The 23,806-nt window shown below is 39.6% G+C and overlaps 1 protein-coding gene across 3 annotated transcripts in view; it reads right to left on the reverse strand.

Annotated features, from left to right (window-relative positions):
* Window positions 1–23,806, reverse strand: part of MAP2K4 (mitogen-activated protein kinase kinase 4) — a 107,054-nt gene that overhangs the window by 52,883 nt on the left and 30,365 nt on the right. For all 3 annotated transcript variants that reach the window (XR_014292017.1, XM_082605551.1, XM_082605552.1), the window contains one exon: window positions 22,363–22,465. Coding sequence is in view for 2 of the 3 variants with exons in the window: in XM_082605551.1 (XP_082461677.1) it covers window positions 22,363–22,465 (103 nt within the window). In the remaining variant the exon portion in view is untranslated. The remainder of the gene's footprint in view (window positions 1–22,362; window positions 22,466–23,806) is intronic.

Genomic DNA, 23,806 nt, shown 5'->3' on the forward strand with positions numbered 1-23,806 from the left:
CTTAGCCAGAGCCCTCCTAGACGGGTGTCTGTTTTGCTGTCGCTGTTTCTGCTAAAAAGTTCTTTTTCTATTAACATACCTATTTCTCCAGGGTGATGTTTACCTTCCGATTGTATTTATGCATTTACATACGTAAAAAATGTGGTACTTTGTATGTTTTCAAATCAATTATCCCCATCACATTCTTTTCTTTTGCTGTCATGCAGTATCATTTAAGTTCCACATGCAATATGGATTTCATTCCACCACTGCATTTTCAGTTTCCTAGCAATGTCTTTTTTTCTCATTTATCACCCTTTTCTGTAATTCTGTTGCCTATTTATCCAAATTTGTTCTCTCCTCAGTATTTTCCAATCCTTTTTTTATGAATGCCATGATTTCTTCTACTTTATTACAAATGCTGATTATTCTTGTAAAAAACGATTTTGAATGCTGGAAAATATCATATTCACAGATGCTCTTTCTCAAAGCGTTGAAGATATTATTCCCTAATTCCATAATTCTCCTCCTAGGTCACGATGAGTGTCTGTGGCACTTGTGCTTGGGCTATTATGGAGCATCAGGAGACAGACTGATACTCACACCTGAAGCAACTGAAAAAAAAGACAATACACGGGAAGGTCTTGAAGACCCTGGACAGCGGACAACAAAAGGCAGCGAGCGAGCGCTGAGAGGCAGGAAATACACGAGGCGAGCCCTGCAGCCACCCCAGCGTGCGTACTGCCTCGGGAGACTTCACAGACCGCAACACAGCGGGGGCAGATCCAGCAGATCCTCACGAGGAGGCGACGGACCTGGGAGTCTGGGGAGACCGAGCTCTCGAGGCAGAGCACTAGATAAGAGGGAGCCGCACAGAAGGAGGACCCCACAGACGTGCAGGGGCCCCCCTTGACCAGCACAAGCTTATGAGGAACCTACACAAGGCTGCGGAAAGAACCACCCAAAAGCACTAGAGGGAACGATACCCAGGCTCATGCAACAACTCCCGTTCTTGCCCACAAGAGTGGAAAACTCCACAACTCATGGGGAATTCAGGAAAGCACGCCGAAGGATCTGGTCTCACCTACCGAAGCTGAAGAAAGAGACCCGAAAGGATCAAACTGTTTCCGAGGAACTTAACCAAAGGACAGAGCTCAAAAATATTTATAAGATACAAAAACAGCCAGCACCCAATGTCTGGCATGCAATCTAAAATCATCAAGATGCAAAGAAGCAAGATACTATGACCCATCATAAGGAGAAAAAGCAACCAATTCAAAGTGACCCAGAAATGACAGAGATGTAGAATAAGTAGACAAGGACAATGAAACAGTGTTTATTACTGTATTCCATATGTTCAAGAAACTAAAGAATGGAGAGAAGAACCAAATCAAACGTGTGGATATAAAAGCTACAAGGGGACAGGAGGAAGCTCTCTGGGGGATGATGAATGTGTTCATGATGTTGCCTGTGGTGATGGTCTCACAGGTGCACACACACCTCAAAACTCAGCAAATGTGCACCTTAAATAGGTACAGTTTATTACATGTCAATTATACCTCAAAACTGTCAAGAGAGAGAGACTGAGTTTCCTTGGGCCCCACTCTGTGTGAAAGGGATCTGCCTGTCCCACGTCTACAGCTGAAAGCACGTGTACAGTGTGAGGCACATCCAGGGCTCAGTGCATTCAATCAAAGCACTCACTGCTCCAAAGGCAAATGCTCCTCCCCACAACCTCCTTGTTCTCTAATGCTGTGCTCTCAGCTGACGGCAGCAAATATAAAAATACAACTCTCAGTCTACTTTGCTGCTACAACCCTTCTCTGCGTCCACCTACAACACTTCTCAGAACGACCACACTACCCAGTGGAATGTGTCTGCATCCACCTCTCCTCCTCCTCCCGTCCCTCTCCAGGTATTTTCTGTAGTTACCAGTGACGGGGGAGGGCAGGAAAGAGAATGAAGATGCTCGGTCTTTGAGACTAGAGGCTCAGAAGGGGCCCCCTTACCTCAGGCAGTCTCTGCAGGAATGTTGGAAGAGAAACCCTGGGTACATTTTTTCTTTACCCTGGCTGTTATTGTTATTAGCAATAAGAATAGCGTTTAGCATTAAGTTGTCTTAATTTTCTATGTTTCATATTTTCACCTTTGTTTCTTAAATATTTTAGCAGGCAGCTGCTACTCATACATCATTTTGTACTACAAATATGAAACTGCTTTTATAAAGTCATAACTTTAGTTCCTCAAGCAAATAAGAACCAAGGGTCTGAACCACTATTTTTATTCCTAACCTGTAGCTAATTTTTAGTACTATTACTATGTGAATTATCTTTTAAACACGTATCTATGAAACAACTACATTCTCAAGCTTATTTTTATTATTTTGGGGGGACATTTATCTAAATAAGTCAATGAGAAAAAAAGATTTTATAGAAATAAATTTTATTAACAGACACGTTTTGCTATGCATCTATTTTATATATCTACTTGAAATCTAGTATATTTTTGAACCCCTTATAGTACTTAAATTTTAGCTTTTATGAACTATGATCAACCAGCTTAATTTAATCCCAATCTATGCTTTAAACCTTATCTCATTCTATTTCCATACATAGATTCTAGATGCCAACAGAAAAATTAAAAGTTAAAGTAATTGTAGCAGGGCTTCCCTGGTGGCGCAGTGGTTAAAAATCTGCCTGCCAATGCAGGGGACACGGATTCGAACCCTGGTCAGGGAAGATCCCACATGCCACGGAGCAACTAAGCCTGTGTGCCACAACTACTGAGCCTGCACTCTAGAGCCCACGAGCCACAACTACTGAGCCCGTGAGCCACAACTACTGAAGCCTGCGCGCCTAGAGCCCGTGCTCCACAACGAGAGAAGCCACCGCAATGAGAAGCCCGCGCACCACAACAAAGAGTAGCCCCCGCTCACCACAGCTAGAGAAAGCCCCCGCTCACCACAGCTAGAGAAAGCCCGCACGCAGCAACAAAGACCCAATGCAGCCAACTAATATATAAATAAATAAATAAATTTATATAAAAAATAAAGTGATTGTAGCTAAATTTGAATCTTTCTCTGAAGCTGTTTAAGCTGAAGCACACAATTCAACATGGGTGGGACTTAGTACACAAAACATCTTGTTAAAGGAAGAAGAAAAGAAAACTTCCATTCCTACTGCTTGCTAACATCTCAGTTTGGTGTTCAAGATACACACAGTCACAGACTAACAGAATTCAATTAGAAAGAATATACGAACTTCATCCAGTCTTGCCCTTCAGGAAACTGTGCCTGAAAATCCTGGCTCAGGCTTCGTGTTCCTCCTCTGTACCCACATATGGTGAAATCAAGAAACACCCAGCCCGGGCCTCCCTGGTGGCGCAGTGGTTGAGAGTCCGCCTGCCGATGCAGGGGATACGGGTTCGTGCCCCGGTCTGGGAGGATCCCATATGCCGCGGAGCGGCTGGGCCCGTGAGCCATGGCCGCTGGGCCTGCGCATCCGGAGCCTGTGCTCCGCAACGGGAGAGGCCACAACAGTGAGAGGCCCGCATACCGCAAAAAAAAAAAAAAAAAAAAAAAAAAAAAAAAAAAACACCCAGCCCACGGCAAATTCCTGATCTACAGCCCAGTAACTTTTTTTTTTTTTTTTAAGTATAGTATGCTAGTTTGGTACTGCTTATTCTTGGTGAACCCTAATTTGGATCCACTTCTAACCATCTTTGCTTAATTCTGCTGGTGATTATCTCCATCAAGTCTACACCAGGGGCTTCATTTTCAGGTGCACAGCTGAGGACGCAGGCACTAGGCTGGGGTCCCTGAGATCAGAGTGAGGAGGATTTTCTCTGCAGCTCCAGCACCCACCCTGGAATCCCCTGGCTACCACGTGATTCGTCAGCATGGGCATGTATCACTGCTTAAACATTTCCAAATATACCCAAATATGCTAGATGAAACTTCCGAAGGATGCAAGGATAGAGATCTACTGTCATTACTATGGCTTATAAATGTGCTCAGAAGGTAGAGGAAACATCACAGACCTCGCCTGCCTAGGCCAACAGTCCATATGCTCGTATAACGATACAAAGGCTCTCTAACCAGAGTCAAGTCTCAAACTTACAGCTCTGTTCACTCTACTCATGTATGGAATCTACTTATTTTAAATCATATATGTATTTCCCATTGTCATAATCTAGTCATGAGTCTAATCTCTCAAAATTCTGATTCTCATTTTGGTTCCAACTACCTTTCATTAGATTTCCAGATTCACTTCGTTGTTTTTTAGGGGGTGGGGAGTTGAGGAGAGACTGATGGAGACATGTAACGTTAGACAATGTTCATGGTTTCCTGTGAATATTTTAGTACCTTTTCTCCTGCGAATATTCCAGTACTACCTCTACCCAGCTGCTTCTGTTTGCATCACAGAGGCTGTCTGCTATGATTTTTAACTATGCCTGTATTGTCCGGTCCTTGAAAAGTAAATTTAACACCCTCTGCAGCAGGTCAACAAGTCTACTTCAGAGGATATGTCTCACAGGTTTCCAAAGGAAACCTTAACACAGAATGTAGTCTAAGAAGCCAAAACCCAGTTCTTTAACACCACATGCAGTGGGCTGAACTGTAGCCCCAACAAAAGGTATGTCCACCTGGAACCTCAGAAGGTGACCTTATCTTTACAGATGTAATTAAGAAAATGGTCTCGAGAAAAGACCATCCTGGATTAGGGTGGACCCTAAATATAATGATGAGTGTCCTTAAAAGAGACAGAAAAGGAAACAGAGACACACAGAGACAGGGAAGTAAGGACAGGCAGCAACTGGAGTTATACTATCAAAACCCAAGGGACGCCAGGAGCTACCCGAGCTAGGAATAGGACGGAAGGATCCTCCTCTAAAGTCTTCCAAAGAAGCACAGCCCTGCCAACACCCTGACTTCAAAATTTCTGGCCTCCTGAACCCCAGAGAATAAATTTCTGTTGCTTTAAGCCACCAAGTCTGTGGGAATTTGTTACAGCAGCCCTAGGAATCCAATACACCATCTAAATCACAAGTCACCAAACTTTTCTGTAAAGGGACAGACAATAAATATTTCAGGCTTTGCCATCTACACAAGTCTCTGTGGCAACTGTGTAACCAAATGGGTGTGGCTACATTCCAATAAAACTTTATTTTCAAAAACTAGCAGCAGGCCACATTTGTATTCATCTCTAGATGAATACTCATGAGCTGTAGTTTGCTGTCTACATAACCTACATGACATCTACTCAGCTAGATATCACCTATCATTTAAGTGACCTAAATCCTATCTATTTTTCATATCATTTCTCTTTCAAATTTACAATCATGCTCTGGAGGATAAGAAATTCCATTTATCTACCCAAGTCCTATAGTTTTACTTCCAGAATTTAATCTCGAGATACATTTCAGGCTTTTTCTTAAAAATCCTCCACAAATCCACAGGGAGTAGGACTGAGGGTCTAACGGCCCTTCCCTTACTCTCCCTGCGTGCAGGGGAGGACCCGAGGCGGCAGCACACCTCCCCACGCCCAGAGCAGCCCGCACAGCTGCGCATCGCCCTTCAGCAGGTGGCAGCTCATTACCTTACCAGCATTCTCCTTCCCGTACAGGAGAACGTGATTCCCTGAGCTTGCCAACGCCTGCTAATTTTCCTTTGATAAATAAATATCTTCTTGTGTCTAGAACCACCATCTATCTGTAAGACCCCTTTATTATCTAGTCAGTTTGAAGTGTGTTTTCTCCTCTTATTTCATTATCACATCCTTCTACTTCATTGATCTTTATCTTGATTTCCTCCCAACGCTATCAAACACATCTGTCTTCCCAAATTACTTTTCCTCCTTTTTCCCAAAGCTTCTCTGATTTTAGCAAGCCAGCATATATACTAGAGCGCCTCAGGCTGTTTTACCCTCTCCTCCTGACTCGTAACCCTCCTTAGACAGGGAAACAAACATAACACATACCCTGCACAGCACTGCAACTGTTCTTCTGGGTCCATACTGGTAGGGTCTCTAGATGAATAGTGCTTTATGCATCCTTCCGCAATGCAGCTCTGTCAATTCCGGAAATTTCCACAGTAAACGCAATCTGTCAGTTGCCATGGAAACTGCCTGCTTCCTGGCACTACTAACAAAATGAGTATCTTTGCTAAGATCTAAGATGAGGCAAGAGGAAAAACTGAAAAAAGAAAGATTTCTACAAGAATTGCTCAAAGACTCCAGAGATCAACATTCAACTTTTGATATCCATATTCAGTGAACAGAAGGTATTAATTGTACAAATCTGCAGTATTTTGCAGTAGTATTGACTTATGAAGCAGAAAGCACTTTTTCTTTAATCAACCAGGAAGACAGTAATAGAACACACAAACATTCACGTTTACATCTTGCTGCATATTCCCTTTGAGCTGATGTTTCTCACCTATGCTCAAAGCATACCACTGAAATGGTTTTTCTGGCTGTGCTCCTTATAGAAAAGGTTAGGAAAGCAGACCTAAACCAACAGGTTACAAGTTTTCATAAGATCCTTTCCCTATTTGGGCTCCAATCTCCACTGGTGGCTAAAACCCCATCCCCCCAAGTATTACAAGAAATCAGAGTAGTCTAAAAGAGCATCTCAGGAGTCATCACTAGCAAAGCAGCCTTACCAGTACTCTCAGAACATTAGACCTAGCTGACCACCCCCCACCCCCCACCCCCGCCCTCGGAAATGATGCTCGGTTCCCATGACATCACCCTCTATGGATTTGCTTCCTACCTCTCAAACGTCTCTCCTATCTCAGCCTGTTGCTCCTCTTGTATCCAGTTTCTGAACGTCAGATTTCCTCGGGGTTCAGCCCTGGACCCAACAGTCTCATCAAGATACACTCTCTTCCTAGACAATGTTATCATCTATATGCTGACAACTCTCAACTTTTTATCTCCCATCTGTACCCTTTTCTCTGCACACCAGACTCTTATTTTCGACACCAGAGTATGTGTCATGTTTATTTCCTTGATATCTGATAGGATATTTCACAGGCATCTCACACTTAGCACATCTAAAGCTTAACTCTTGCTCTTCTGTGCTCCCTTGTCCACTGAAGCTCCAGACACATCCAGTGGCCCCCCATCAGTAATGGCAACTGAACCCATCATTCAAGCCAGAATTCTGGAAGTCACTATGAATGCCTTCCCCTCTTCACAACCCACATTCAAATTATTACCAATTTCCGTGAATGCTGCCTCCAAAAATCTCTGGAATCTGTCCATTTCCCTCTGCCTCCAACGTCAACTCAATGTCATCACCACCCATATATTTCAGCTACACTACTACAGCCTTGCTGGGTCTCCCTAATTCTATTCTTGCCTCTCTCCAGTGCGTACCCCAAACAGCAGCCAGAATCATCACTTCAGAACGTAAATCAGATCATGTCACTCACCTGCCTATAACGTGCCACAGCTTCCCACTACACTTTGTACATCACCCCAACTCTGCCTACAAGACCCTGTATCATCTGGCCCATGACAACCTCTCCACCCTTACTTTAAATCCACTTCTCCTTCTCATTCAATTATTCTCCACTCAAACTGGCATTCTTTCAGTTCCATAAAAAGCTGAACCTTTCTCACCTTGATATTTTGAAACTTCAAATACATGCTCTTCCCTCTGCCTGGAACACTCTTATCAGCCCCTTCCCCAAACCTAGTAAAAAGCTACACAGGTTTAGAAGCCTTCCATGGCTATCTCTTCACCATCTCCACTCCAAATTAGGCCCCTCTTTCATTCTTTCATGGCATCGGGTTATAGTCCTTCAATAGCAGGTATACTATTTATAATTTCACTCATGCATTCATTCGCTGAATGTCTGTGTCTACCTCTAAACCTTAAGCTTCATGAAGCAGCACTCACATCTCTTTTTCTCAACATGAAATACCCAGTGGCCACCACAGTACCTAGTAGATGGCAGACATTCAATAAACAGTTGCTGAACATATGACAGAACACCTATTGGGTTGCTTTGGTTTCTGACAGCTGTCAGCCGCTCACAAAACTGCGACGCACTCCCTGGGCTCTATGAGATATCCCTATATCCCTTCCCTACATTCCCCTTTTTTGCACCCACTGAAACCCCAAGCTAAGGAGGAACACATCTCTTGTATCTGACTTCTGCAGCTCCTCCATCAGGAGAGGCAATGGCAACCATCCGGGTGTACCTGCAATGCTGTGTCAGTGGTCCTCAACCAGGGGCAACTCTGCACCCCAAGGGTCTGGAGACATTTTTGGTTGTTACAGCTGGGGGGGGGGGCGGCACCACAGCATCTAGCGAGTAGGGTCCAGAGGTGCTGCTAAACACCCTACAACACACAGAACAGCCTTTACAGCAAAGGGTTGTCCAGCCTAAAATGTCAATGGCGCCAGGGCTGAGAAGACACAGCTGCGCCTTCCAAGTCTCCTAACATAGGAGAAAGGCCAAAAACTGTCAATCTATAATCATTAAACATTTTTTAATTAAAAAAAAAGCAACATTTCACTAACACAAAGTTATTCTTAAAACACTGTTTTTAATTTAAAAATGAAAATAATCTAAATTGGCTATAACATGCAATGAAAGGTACACAACTGACTGAAAAATAGGGTATGTGCTAATTTAGAAATATCTGCAAGATGTACTATGTGAAAAAAAAGCTACAAAGCAGTGTATAATAAAACTACTTTTTGTATAAATATTTTCATGGTTTTATATAAATTATCACATATCTGGATATATGAACAAGTTTTTCTGAAAGGACATATTATACTTTATAATAAAGTTGTATCTTCAGAGAGCAATATTAAGGACATGGAGCTTTTCATTTTATAACTTTCTATACCAACTGAATTCTCTTACTAGAAGCATATACTACTCATTTTTTAAAGGGTAACATCAATTATCTGGACAGTAAAATTATGGGCCATTTTGGTTTTCTTCTTTATACTTTTCTATACTTAAAAACAGAAAGAGAGGGAGGGAGGGAAGCAGGGAGGGAGGGAAGCAAACACCACCGGTAAATGTGCTTTTAAAAGCATAGTAAAGACAACATGTCCCTGCACCTTGTAACTACTTAAGGGTACACCACACCTCATGTGACTTGATGAATGTTCCAGATTAATCCTCAAAAGCTACCTGATAACCTTCTTTAATTTTTCACTCTAGGTCTCTTTCAAACATCATGACAAGGGAAACCAAATGGGCAGAAACAAAATTTGTCACAGGCACAGGAGCCAAATCCAATAAAAACACAGGGTGCATATACTTATCAGTGACTGAGGAAACACAGAGGTGCTTTGAGAACAAGAACAGAAAGCCACAAGTACTGTTTAGTGAAAGTAAATAATATACTCATAATTTTTATCATTATAGTTCTGGCCTTTTCGTAATTGAAGTATCATTTTCATATAGTGAAATGCACAAACCATTAAGTACTGAGTTTGATGAGTTAACAAACACGTACACCCTTATATCTCACAACCCTAACAAGATATAGGATATTCCATCACCCTGGAAAGTTCTCTTCAGCCATGCTTTTCAGTCCCCTCCAGAGACACATGCTGTCTCATTTCAGCCACCATAAATTAGTTTTGCCTCCTTCAGAATTTCATAGAGACAATCAGACGGTGTGTTTTCTCGTGTCTGGTCTCTTCTGCTCAGCATTTTCGGTGATTCATCAATGTGACTGTGGGCATCAGTACTTTGTTCTTTTTTACTGTTGAGAATTTCATTGAATTATATACCACAATTTGTTTATCCATTCTTCCATTATTAGACATCTGGGTCGTCTCTAGTTTGAGGGCAATTACGAATAAAGTTTTTAATGAACATTTGTATGCAAGTCTTTCTGAGGACATTTTCATTCTGGGTAAATAATGAGTAGAATTCCTGAGTCATGAGGTAGATGTATGTTTAACTTTATAAGAAACTATCAAAGAGTTTTCTGGGGCTTCCCTGGTGGCGCAGTGGTTGAGAGTCCGCCTGCCAATGCAGGGGACACGGGTTCGTGCCCCGGTCCGGGAACATCCCACATGCCGCGGAGCAGCTGGGCCCGTGAGCCATGGCCGCTGAGCCTGCGCATCCGGAGCCCGTGCTCCGCGGCGGGAGAGGCCACGGCAGTGAGGGGCCCGCGTACCGCAAAAAAAAAAAAAAACAGTTTTCTGAAGTGATTGTACCACTTTCTACTTCCCCAACAATATGTGAGAATTCCAATTACACCCTATACTTGCCAATATACTGCATGGTCTTTTAAATTTTATGCATTCTGACAGTATGTATAGTATTTCCTTGTGGTTTTAATTTGCATTTCCCTAATTAATGATGTTGTTAAGCACGTTTTTCATGTACTTATTATCCATTCCTATACACTCTGGGGAAATGTCTGTTAAGTCTTTAACCCACATTTTTCTTTGTTTTGTGTTGTACTTCATTATATTTACTAAAGTTCTTTGTCAGATATATTAACTGAGACTATTTTCTCCCAGTATGTACCTTGCCTATTTATTTTCTTAAGAAGCTTTTGATGAGCAGAAATTTTAAATTTTGGTAAAATCCAATTTATCATTTTTTAGTAGTTATTTCTTTCTTTGTCCTGTCAAAAAAATCTTTCCTTATGCCAGATCACAATCTGATTTGGATATTTTCTTTTATAAGCTTTATAGAATTTTTCCTCATAGATCTATGATCCATGTCAAACTACTTTTTGCGTATGGCATAAAGTAGGAATCAAGATTTACTCTGTTCCATTCCTTCTTCCAGTTGTTCCATCACCATGGAAATTCTCTCCTTTTCCCCACTGAACTGTATAGGCAGCTGATCAAAAATAAGTGGATTTTATCCATTCCTCTGTTGATGGACATTTAGGTTGCTTCCTGGCTACTGTAAATAGAAGATGCAGTACATATACACAATGGAATATTACTCAGCCATAAAAAAGAACAAAATAATGTCATTTGCAGCAACATGGATGGACCTAGAGATTGTCATACTGAGTGAAGTAAGTCAGACACAGAAAGACAAATATCGCATGATACTGATTACCTAAAAAAAGGGGTACAAATAAACTTATTTACAAAACAGAAGTAGAGTCACAGATGTAGAAAACAAATACAGCTACTAGGGGATAAGTGGGGGAGGAATAAATTGGGAGATTGGGATTGACATATACACCCTACTATATATAAAATAGATAATAAGAACCTGCTGTACAGCACAGGGAACTCTATTCAATACTCTATAACGGCCTATATGGGAAAAGAATCTAAAAAAAAAAAGAGTGGACATAAGTACTGATGTACATATAACTGATTCACTTTGCTGTACACCTGAAACTAACAAAACATTGTAAATCAACCATACTCCAATATAAATTTTTTTTAAAAAATGGATTTTATGTCTACTGGACTTTCTATTCTATTCTGTTGATCTATTTGTCTATCCTTAATGTCCTTCCACAAAGCCCTAATTACTGTAGATTTATAGCAAACCTTTAAGTTTAAGTCCTCCAACTTATTCTTCTATAAAACTGTTTTTGGCTATTCTAGATCCTTTGCATTTCCATATAAATTCCATGTATTTACGTCTTTAAGTTCGCTCAGCAACATATTATAGCTTTGTAGTTTCAGTGTAGAAGTCTTATGCATTTTTCACTAAATTTATCACTAAGTATTTTACACCTTTTCATTTTCTGACAATCATTTTTTCAATTTCACTTTTCAGGTGTTCCTTTACTAATATGTTTTAAGTTGATTTTGGAATAATGATCATGTATCCTGCGACCCTGCTAAAGTCACTAATGTTTTGTAAATTAACTAGGATTTTCTACACATATAGTCATATCATCTGCCAAAAAAAAAAGAAAAAAAAAAAGACTGGTTTGCTTTTCTTTTAAAGATTACTTATTTATTTAATTATTACTATTATTATCTTTTGGCTGCGTCGGGTCTTAGTTGCGGCATACGGATCTTTGTTGAGGCATGAGGGATCTTTCACTGTGGCGTGCAGGCTTCTCTCTAGTTGTGGCGGGAGGTTTTCTCTTCTCTAGTTGTGGTGTGCGGGCTCCAGAGCTTGTGGGCTCTGTAGTTTGCGGCAGGAGGGCTCTAGTGGAGGCACTCGAGCTCAGTAGTTGTGGTGCACAGGCTCCGCTGCCCCGTGGCATGTGGGATCTCAGTTCCCTGACCAGGGATCGAACCCACGTCCCCTGCATTGCAAGGCGGATTCTTTACCACTGGACCACCAGGGAAGTCCTATGGTTTGCTTCTTTCTTTCCAATCTTCGTGTCTTTTAATTCTTCTGCTTACCTCATTGCACTGGCTAAGACCTCCAGTATAATACTGAATATAGAATTGGTGAGTACAGATATTCTTGTCTTATGACTAATCTTGGAGAAAGCATTAAGTCTTTTGTCTCTAAGTATGATATTAGCTATAGGTTTTTCATAGATGTACTTTGAACAGCTGAGAAAGTTCCCCCCTCTTTTCCTAGTTTAATGAGAATGTCTATAATGAATGGATATTGAATGTTGTTAAATGTTTTTTCTGCATCTACTGAAATGATTATGCCATTTTTCTCCTTATTTTATTAATGCAGTGAATTATATTGATAATTTTCAAATGTCAAATTAAGATAAATCCCACTTGGTCATGACATATTATCCTTTCTATATATTGTTGGATTCAATTTGCTAATATTTTGCTGAGGATTTTCAAGTGTATGTTCATGAGGGATAGTGGTTTGTAGTATTTTTTTAATAATACCCCTTTCCAGTTTTGATATCAGGGTTACACTGAACTCATAAAATGAATTGGGAAACGCTCCCTACTCTTCTATTTGCTGAAAAAGTTTGTGGAAGCTTAGTCTTATTTATTCCTTTAATGTTTGATAAAATTTACCAGGAAAACCATCTGGGGCCCCAAGTTTCCTTTGAATGTGAAAGTTTTTCACTCTAAATCCAATTTTTAACAGATATAGGGGTATTCAGATTTTCCATTTCTTCTTGGGTTAGTTTTTATTATTTATGTCTTTCAAGGAATCTGTCTATATCATTCAGGTTATTAAATTTATTGGCATAAAGTTACTTATTATACTTCCTTAGTATGCTATTACTGTCTGTGGGATCTGTAGTGATTGCCCTCTTTCATTCCTGACAATGATAACTTGGGCTTCTTCTTTTCTTTCATCTGTCTTGTTAGGGGTTCATCACTTTTATTGAACTTCCCAAGAAACCACTTTTGAATTTGTGACTTTCTCTATTATTTGTCCATTTTCTATTTCATTAATTTCTGCTCTTATCTTTATTATTTCCTTTCTTCTGCTTACTTTGGATTTAATTTGCTCTTCTTTCCCTAGCTCCTTAATGTTGTTTATCATTACTCTGTCTAGTGATTCTGTGTTTGTGCCTTGCCTAGGCATTTAAATATTTAGGAACACTGTTATAACACTTTTTCTTTCTTTCTGATTCATTTAGAATCTGTAATCATTCTCTCAATTGAGTTTAATCCATGCCCATTTCTTTTTGAAAAAAGGATACTGGGTAATTCTCCAAAGGAAAAAACCAGGCACCTCTTCTTCACCTCACTGTGAATATCACCAAGCACATCACCAAGCTTCCAATCACCTTTTGGTTGCCTCTTTTATGCATGTGTGTGTGAGACAACCAAGGATCAACCAAAGACAAACAAAAAGTGAAAATACATACGAAGTTGAAGGAGAAAAAAAGTTAATAAAAAGAGGGACTCCAACTAAGAGGTCCAAAACCTAAAGTGGAGTTTCAGCAGGAGAGCTACCAGAAAGGAGAAAATCAAAAGAACAGGAGAAAATCAAAAGAATAAAAGAAAAATAAAGCATATATCCTAGAATGAAAGATAGTGGTTTCTAGTTTAAGAGAGTCCACCAAGAGCTCAGTGAAAGGAAAGAAGAAAGGAAGAAGAGAAAAGGAAAATAAAACCAAAGCAGATTTCTGACACAGGGGAAAAGATAAAATCCTACAATCATCCACAAAGAAAAAAACAGGTTATATTCCAAAGTTCAAGAATCACAACGGCATATAACTTTTTAACAGTAACCCTTGAACATTGGAAACATTGGAGCAACGCTTTCAAAACTCTGAAGAAAAATATCTACCCCAGAATTTTATAGTCAATAAAACTACTAATCTATTAAGAGGGTTAGATAAAGGCATTTTCAGACATGCAAAGACCCAAAAACCTTACTTACTAAGAAAAAACACTTATCTTAGGAAGCCATTAGAAGATATACTCCCCCAAAATGTGAGAGAAAAACTGAAAAAGAAAGAGAAAGAAAGAGAGAGAGAGAGAGAAAGAGGAAGAAAGAGAGGAAGGGAGGAAGGGAGGAAGGGAGGAGGGGAGGAGGGGAGGAAGGAAGGGAGGAGGGGAGGAAGGGAGGAGGGGAGGAAGGGAGGAGGGGAGGAGGGGAGGAAGGGAGGAGGGGAGGAGGGGAGGAAGGGAGGAAGGGAGGAAGGGAGGAAGGGAGGAGGGGAGGAGGGGAGGGAGGAAGGGAGGAGGGGAGGAGGGGAGGAGGGGAGATGGGGAGGAAGGGAGGAGGGGAGGAAGGGAGGAGGGGAGGAGGGGAGGAAGGGACGAAGGGACGAAGGGACGAAGGGACGAAGGGACGAAGGGAGGAAGGAAGAGAACATGAAATCCCTGAAAAAGGGAATCAAATTCAGGAGAGTAACATAGGCATTCACAAAACAATGGCACCAGCCATAAAGTGCAACCACTCCAGAATACAGCAAGAGTACTGTATAGATAGACAGATGACTCTAGAAAAAAAGAACTGAGTGATCACCTAAGTAGTTAATGATGTGGAGAAGAGATTCACAGTGAACCATTAAATGAGGCAATTATTAACTCTGGGGCAAACACATTTGCTCAAGAACAGTAATGTAATTATACTGACTCAATTTTAAATAATAATAAGAAGAAAGAATACTCTGAAAAGAGATGATGTTTCCTTTAAATGGTAGAATCCCTTATTAGTAGACAGAAGTTTTCAGAAACATGCCTACACTACAGAAGCAAAGGACTTCTATAACATTATGAAGTAAATCAGAACTCAAAAACTTGCTGCCTGATTACAAATGGTTGGAAAACTCATCTAAAGCAAAGCAACCAGACATTTCTTGAAAGAGCAGAACTTTGCAGTACTATAGGTAAAGAACTACGGATTATATATTTTAACGTCTAAGTCTCCGATTCGAGAATCAAGATGATTTAAAACACCAAAACGAAGTTCCTTTTCGGGAGACAAGCAGCTCAACCGCATTTATCTCATTCATTTCTTTAAATACATATGTCAGAATTCACATCCAATACCTGAGTCCAGCCTAAGGGGGGTGATACTAGTGACTCTCCACGGGTGGAGGGCCACAAAGAGAGTCAGCTCAGTCACACCGAGTACCACTGCCCTCCAAGTACAACCATCAGGTGCATGGAGGTGGAGTGTGGAACGGAGGGAAAGATCAAATACCTCTGAACTTTAAGAATGCAAGTTTTGAAAGATTATCTCACACAGCAGCATTATTCACCGTAGTCAAGTCAGCAACACCGAAATGCCCATCAATGGATAAATGGATAACAAAATGTCATATATACATACAATGTAATTCACCCTTAAGAAGGAAATTCTGACACATACCAGAACACAGATGGAGCATGAGGACATGTTGAGTGAAACAAGCCAGTCACAAAACAACAAGTATTGTATAATGCCGCTTATATGAGGCACCTAGAGTAATCAAATTCACAGAGATATAAAGTAGAATGGTGGTTACCAGGGGCCAGAAGAAAGAGGAATGGGGAGTTAGTGTTTAGTGGATACAGAGTTTCAGTTTGAGAAAATAAGAGTTCTGGAGATGAATGGCAGCGATGGATACACGACAACATGAACGTACTTAATGCCACTAAGCTGTACACTAAGAAATGGTTAAGATGGTAAATTTTATGTTATGCATATTTTGCTACAGGAAGAAAAAAAAGTTCGCTGCAATAAATCTAAACCAGCCCAAAATAAGTAGATTACCCCACAGAATTTGACACATTTGGCCTTTTTTAATTTGGGGTACTAATTTGTACCTATAAATATTTCTACCATAAAATTACTGCCATTATGTGAAAGGGCTCCACCACAAAAATGTAGAGATTACAAATGACTATGATTACATTAAAAATTTCAGAGATGGAAAAAATGTTTTAAGCTCAAGTAGACTAATGGTTTTCACACTCAGGAACTGACCAGAGATGTCCTGGGACTATTTTGAGGAATGAAGGTAGACAAGACCACAGAGCTCTCTCCCACCTCCACAAACAGCCTGTCAGCCTCATGCACAAGATTTTATTTCAAGAAAGGAGCACAACACTAGCTTGATTCATATTCATTCCTATTCATATTCATTTTCTCTCCCCCACCCCCTGCCATTCACCATACAAAATAATGAAAGTCACTATCCTAATTCAATGCCTGAACTAAAATCAGAGTTAAGTGACACACTGAAGGTCACAGAGGCCGTGATGACGCTGCGATAGAAACCAGGACTCCAGTAGTAACAAAACAATTAATCCAAGATAATAAGTTTAAAAGATAAAGCTTCCACAATTTAACCAGCAATAAGTGCCTACGTAATTTATAATTACTGTTCTGCATTTTAAGATGATGCTCTACTGAGTAGGCTCATCATGGAATTAAGAATACTAGTGATTGGGCTTGCCTGGTGGCGCACTGGTTAAGAATATGCCTGCCAATGCCGGGGACACGGGTTCGAGCCCTGGTCCGAGAACATCCCACATGCCGCGGAGCAACTAAGCCCACATGCCACAACTACTGAGCCTGCGCTCTAGAGCCCGTGAGCCACAACTACTGAGACCACGTGCCACGAGTACTGAAGCCCGCGCACCTAGAGCCCGTGCTCCACAACAAGAGAAGCCACTGCAATGAGAAGCCTGCACACCGCAAAGAAGAGTAGCACCCCACTCGCCGCAACTAGAGAAAGCCCACGCACAGCAACAAAGACCCAATGCAGCCAAAACTAAATTAAAAAAAAAAGAATACTAGTGATTAACTGGGGACTTCAAAACTTCTTTTAGGGCTTCCCTGGTGGTGCAGTGGTTGAGAGTCCGCCTGCCGATGCAGGGGACACGGGTTCGTGCCCCGGTCCGGGAGGATCCCACATGCCGCGGAGCGACTGGGCCCGTGAGCCATGGCCGCTGAGCCTGCGCGTCCGGAGCCTGTGCTCCGCAACGGGAGAGGCCACAGCAGTGAGAGGCATGTTCTATGGCACAACTGAGCCTTTTTCTGTTCAAATATAATAAAGAAAAATGAGATCCTCTTGGTCTCAACTTGTGAAGATAAAAGGGCTGTTCTTTCAGAATAACAATCGTATCTGGTGCATTCTAAATGATTCAGCACACTGAGAGCGCTCACACATCACTCAGCATGATGAAAGCACAGAACACAGAAGTGGAATATCTACTTCTGTTCATGTCAAATTTTATATACAGAACATGATTTTAGCACAAGCCTGCCACATTTATAAGAATACCCTTGGGGTATCAAAAAGACATATAGTGCCTAGTATAATCCAATCCTGATGGAAATGTCAAAAGTAGCCAAACATTTTTTTCCTTTCGTCTTTCCTTGCACTCTTTAGTTTTACAGCTTAATCTTTCATTTAAAGAGCCAAATGGCACAATGCTAACATCTCTTACATCTAGGTAGCAGGTACAAGAGTCTCTAACACTCACTTTTTCATGTGTTGGAAATACTGATAACTTTAACCAATGATAATTAAAAACCAAGGTTTCTTGTTCAGGTTGTCTCCTCACTCTCTAAGGACTCACATGAAAAGAATGATTTTTTTTAAAGGAAATAAACAATAAAGAAACAGAAATTTAGACAAATTTCTGAACACCTGAAAGCAGACAAAAATATCTAGACAAAACAAAACTAAAAAATTCCAAGGGAAGGGACTCTGTAGTTTCAAAAACTTGTCAGCCAAGTGCAGTATAAAACCTTGTTTAGCTCCTGCTTCAAACTTGAAAAAAAAAAAAGTGATGAAGTAATCTATAATACTTATTTGATGATATTAAAGAATCATTTATCCTACTAGAGATAATGATAATATTATGATTGTGTTTTTAAAAAGGAGTCCTTGTCTTTTAGAAACTCATCCTGAAATATTTATGGATGGAATAATATGTCTGAGGTTTGGTTAAAACTAAGGAGGGTAGAGGAATAGACAAAAATACTATCGGCCATATTAACTGCTGAAGCTGCTAAAGCTGACTGATAAATACATAGAGATTCAGCTACCACTCTCCAGTTGTGGATATATTTGCAACTTTCCATAATAAGAGGTTAAAAAAATAGCAACAGAGAAAACTAGCACCCATAACACATGGTGGGAGGGGAGCATGCCGCCGAGACGAGAGATGGGTAATGGTCCCAACAGAACCTTAGAGAGGATTCATAGCTGGAAAGTACAAAAGCCTGGAAATGGAAGAGCGATTAAAATTCTTTCCAGAAGAAAGGCTTACTCAGCTCCTCCTTTCCTTTCCACCTGCCCCAAAATGAAAAGAGAGCATGTCTCTAAAGAAAATAAACATGCTATCTGGAAAAAACAATGCCTCCTAGGGCAAATATTGCCCTACTCATTATGGCATCTAGAGTATTCCTGGCCTAACAGCCAGCACTCAAACCATTCACAGAAAAGTCAAGTCAAGCCCACCAGTTGGCTGCCTCTAACCAGAGCTTCCAATAAGTCTTCTAATTTCCTCATCCTCAACTATCAATGGACAACCAAGAACTACTAGACATGTGGAAAAAAGCTGACACAAAGGAGAAAGACAAAGATAAAAGAAAAAGCGACCCTTGAGGAAATAGATTACCTAAAGGATAGGAAAGAATTTTTAAATTCCAGACTTTACATCCATAAATTAAGAATAGGATACTAAGAAAAAGCCAGAATCAACTCTTAGAAATAAAAAATCAATTCCCGGGGCTTCCCTGGTGGCGCAGTGGTTGAGAATCTGCCTGCCAATGCAGGGGACACGGGTTCGAGCCCTGGTCTGGGAAGATCCCACATGCCGCGGAGCAACTAGGCCCGTGAGCCACAACTACTGAGCCTGCGCGTCTGGAGCCTGTGCTCCGCAACAAGAGAGGCCGCGATAGTGAGAGGCCCGCGCACCGTGATGAAGAGTGGCCCCCACCTGCCGCAACTAGAGAAAGCCCTCGCACAGAAACGAAGACCTAACACAGCCAAAAATAAATAAATAAGACCACATATTAAAAAAAAAAAAAAAAAAAAAAAAATCAATTCCCAAAATAGAATATTCTATAGAAGGGTCAGGAAATAAAGGAATATAAAGCAAGAAAACAAAGAGATAGAAAATATAAAAGTCAAAGACCAAGAGAATTCAGAGATACAAAAACCAAATAACACACATTTCAGGAAGAGAGAATAGGAAAAACATGAAGGAATCTATCAAAAGAAAAGCAGCAGAAACTCTCTCAGAAAAAGATATGTGACTCTTCAAACTAAAACAAGTCATCCGGTACACAGAAAGGTGATCCAAACCTAAACATATTCTCATATAATTATGGAACACCAAGAATAAAGGCAAAATGCTGAAAAGTGAGAAACAGGTAATCTATAACTAACATCTCCACTACAATGAAACAGATCTACACGTGGCCCCCAAATTCAGCGTGCGCTGACACTCACCAGAATGCCATTCTCCCCTCTCTCCACATAACCTCCTCTAGGGGGCTTTCAAAATCCAGTTCAAACCTTGTTCCTTTGTGAAACTTTTCACCAAGTTGTTTATCTGAAGTGCTCTTACCCCTCCTGCACCATTCGTTTGACTTTTGATCTGTATTACCTTATGCCATACTTCTTGAATTTCTGTCTTCTTGAAAGTTTATTTAAACTGCTATTTCTCAGAAAATAAGGACACTGTCTTAATCTTTTTGTTTTTAATCGTCCACAGAATCCTGCACCCAGTAGACATCAAATGTCAGATGGATCTGAAACTAGTCCCTGGGACAGAACTTCATTAGTTACTTATATTTCATCTTATCTTTTCCTAAACTCATTTAAAAAGTTTTATATTTATAACTAAAGTTCAAGAAGAACTGAATGCAAGGAAATTTTAAAAGGAGGAAACTCATATAAATGGCATAGAGGTGTCTTTTTCAAAGCCTCCACCTACTGCAAGTTATATCTTCTAATTGCAAACTTATCCTAAGCAGTGATCAACAGTGGTTTTTAGTGCCTGATAGTATTCAATACACAGGAAGAATACAGAGGATCCCTGTGGAAGGCGGTGGGAAGGTAGAGAAGATATGCTGCCCTAAGCAGGGAAACAACTGTCTCTGACGAGTATCAATACTCGTAGTTGCCTATTCCTGATCCAGATAACAGACCAGTGCAATAATAAAACTCAAAGGCAGGGTCTAAAACTTTTACATACTAGAATCAAATTCCAAAGATTCTATCACAAAGATGCCTATTACTGTGTCCTCTCAAACTTTTAACACCTTCTGGGAAGAGATAAATAAGAAACCTAGCCGGTTACAGGATTATTATGAAGTAGTTTTAAAAAAAGAAACAAAAAACAAACAAACAAACAAAAACTGATAGACTCAAATTTTGGAAGAAAGCTTTTTCTTCACCACCCTGTTTACTGTTTAAAAAAAAAAGATTCTGTCCATGAATTCCCCCAGACATGAAGAAAGGCTAATGGGGAGACAGTACAAATATGTAAATGTTTTTCTAGTTCTAAATGCAAATCAGGTTGTCTTTCTCTTTGTCCAAGGGGGCTTTTAAAAAAAGAAAGAAAGAAAGATTTGTTTAAGTTTGGCGATTACTACATATCCTTCTTTTTTAGACTTCAAATGTGTGGTTCAGCTGGCAACCAAGGCAACAGAAATGGAATATGTTCAAGAATTAGTTTTGTACTAGCTTTCACTAGAAATTCTAGGAAATGAGGAAGGAGGTTCTTTTAAGGTTCTTTTAAGTTCTTTTGTACTAGCTTTCACTAGAAATTCTAGGAAATGAGGAAGGAGGTTCTTTTAACAGTGTTTCCCTGCTGCTGGAGCTCTGACTAATTAAGCAGTACTAAGAGTTTCCTTCCTCAATATGTTGCAGAGAAGGTAACAAGGCTGAGCTCTAACAAGAAGTCTCACTGTGAACAGCAGTCTAATAAAGCTGACAGACACCACTCCCAAGCAAATAAACTGCGACTCAGTTTTCATTGAAAATCTCTTTCATTCCCCTTTAGGTGATAGGTGTAACCATAAGAGTGTACAGACACACGTACATGCTGCTTCCTTCTAGACACTGATGTTTTAAAAATAAAACATTTTCAACATTCCTACTGCAAGACAGTCTACCTTCTACCAATGTGTTACTGTTTGCAAATACAATGTATACCAAATGTCAAACAGCAATAAATGTGCCTCTTTGGGAAAAATAAATGTATCTGTAGTCTAATAAAGTTTGAATACAGATTGTTGAGGAATTATTACAAAACTATAAAATAATGGACTCTGACAGCTTTTTAAACCATACCTTCCACCACTTGCTTTATAGTTCTCAATACTAGAATTAGGTGAAAATTATTTTTCTGGACATTAGTAGAAATACTTTAAATCCACTGGCTTTGACCCTTCATGTTCTTGCCAGGTTTGAGAAGAAGAAAACATTATTATTTAATACTTCACTTCACTTTGATTCAAAGGTTTCTGTAAAATATTATTATGGCGAGATTGTTTTAAATTAACTAATATATTTCTAATACTTTTCAGTAAAATGCTACAATATCATTTCTATTTTTTAATTTAAAAATATTAAGGGAATCAATTTTTTAAAAAATCACTGACATGTACACATTCTTTCAATCTACTATGACATGGAAAACTTATAGACACTCAGTATATTAAGAATGGAAATCTATTTTGTCACCTAGTAAGTGGGGATGATTTGTGCAGATCTACAGGAGAGTTGAGTTTTCTAAATACTACTTACAACTTAACTGGAAATCCAGAAGGAGAGGTAAAAATAATATTCTCAGAGTTCAATAAGAGAGAAATTAAAACGATCTAAATGTAACTGGATCTTCAGCTCTTCCTTTCCCTTCAAGTAAACTTTAAAAAGGAAAATTGTGTTTGCCTACTTCAGACTACAGAATCAACAGCTTTCTATTTGAGTTCAAACAGCAATATTTCAAATGGCCCAGAGGATAACAGAAATACCAACCCCTCAACTTGAAAAAATTCATAAAACATAATAACTTTAAAACCCTTGCTTGAGTTGAGCCTTTTATTTAATTACCAGGAATACTCACATGTGTGGGTTTTGAACTCCTGCAGGATTGGGATTCAGAGTAAACCTTGCTGTAGATTTGAAAGGTGGATTTGCAAAATTCAACTTCAGTGCTTTGCGTTTACCTAAGAAATAACAAATAAAAAGTAAAAGTTTCAAGTACTATAAAACAGGTAGGATTCTGAGGGCAAAAGAAATTCACACCAAAAGGCAGAAAATTTTGCTTTAACATATAATTAATATTTTGAAAGGTGGCAAAGAATTGCTCAGGATTAAGAAAAAGTAAATAAAAATGATCTAAAGTTGTTACTAACCACAAATCACTCATTATCTCCAAAACAACAGAAAACAATGCTCAGTGTTTCCAGTTTATATTCTTCAGAGATGCTAAGGCTTTTGTAAGTAAAAACACCACAATAAAAATCATTCCCCTCAGCAGATATACTGAAAAATACTAAAATATTAGCATCTTTCCAGTGTTACATTTTACTTCCTTAGTTTAATAAAAATCATGTTCCCTCGAATGTAATATAAACAACTGAGTTAAGAATATGAAGCATTCTGCAATCATAATGGCCTAAAAGCATTATGGTACAATCAACTTCAAGTTAATAACACAGGTATATCAAATAATCATTTTGGGGGAGGCAATTTCTTTGGTATGGGAAGGGAGAAAGTATCAATACCTTATATTATACCAAAAAAAAAAAAATGTCCTTTACAGAAAAGTCAGAAAATTCAGAAAAGATAAAGAAACAAAAATGTATAAAATATTATATATACACCTATAAATATATAGGGTTTTAAAAACTTGTATATACACTTAAAAGTCCAGTTACCCCAAAACAATCATTATCTATTGCACACTATTTTCTATACATAGATAGAGGCATTATTTTTTCCTCTACAATTAAAATTGGACCACACAATGCTGTTTTGTAACATGCTCTACTCACTGACCATATTTTTTTCTATGTCAATAAATCTTACAAAATCATTAATGCAGGGGTCTACTATATGGAAATTTTGTAACAGAGTTGGGTTTTTCCACATTTTTAGTACACCTTGGTTTCATGTACGTATTAAGGATACTTTTCCTAGCGCTCACTCTTCGCACTTTATTATACATATATCAATCAATACCTATTCCAACAACATCTCTGCCATCCAAGCACCTTCCCACCTCAATGGATTCAGAAAATGGATTAGAGGGCTCAACCTGTTCAGCCCGGTGCTTTCACGAGACGTGGAAGGCTGAGCATGCCACGCTAGTCGGACAGGACTGCAGGACAAGAGCTGGATCAGCTCTCAGGGATGGGCCTTTCTACAGGATAATGGCAGTTCCTAAGAAGCCCACTGTCAGACATAACCATAGTACAACATGCATTTTCCTCATAAGTTGCCCTTTTGGGTACCAAATTTTTTTTTAATAATTTTTATTTGACTGCAAGTAGAGAAAGGATATT

The sequence above is a fragment of the Mesoplodon mirus genome (assembly GCF_964341445.2).
Source record: "Mesoplodon mirus genome assembly, chromosome: 18".
NCBI classification, from domain to species: domain Eukaryota; kingdom Metazoa; phylum Chordata; class Mammalia; order Artiodactyla; family Ziphiidae; genus Mesoplodon; species Mesoplodon mirus.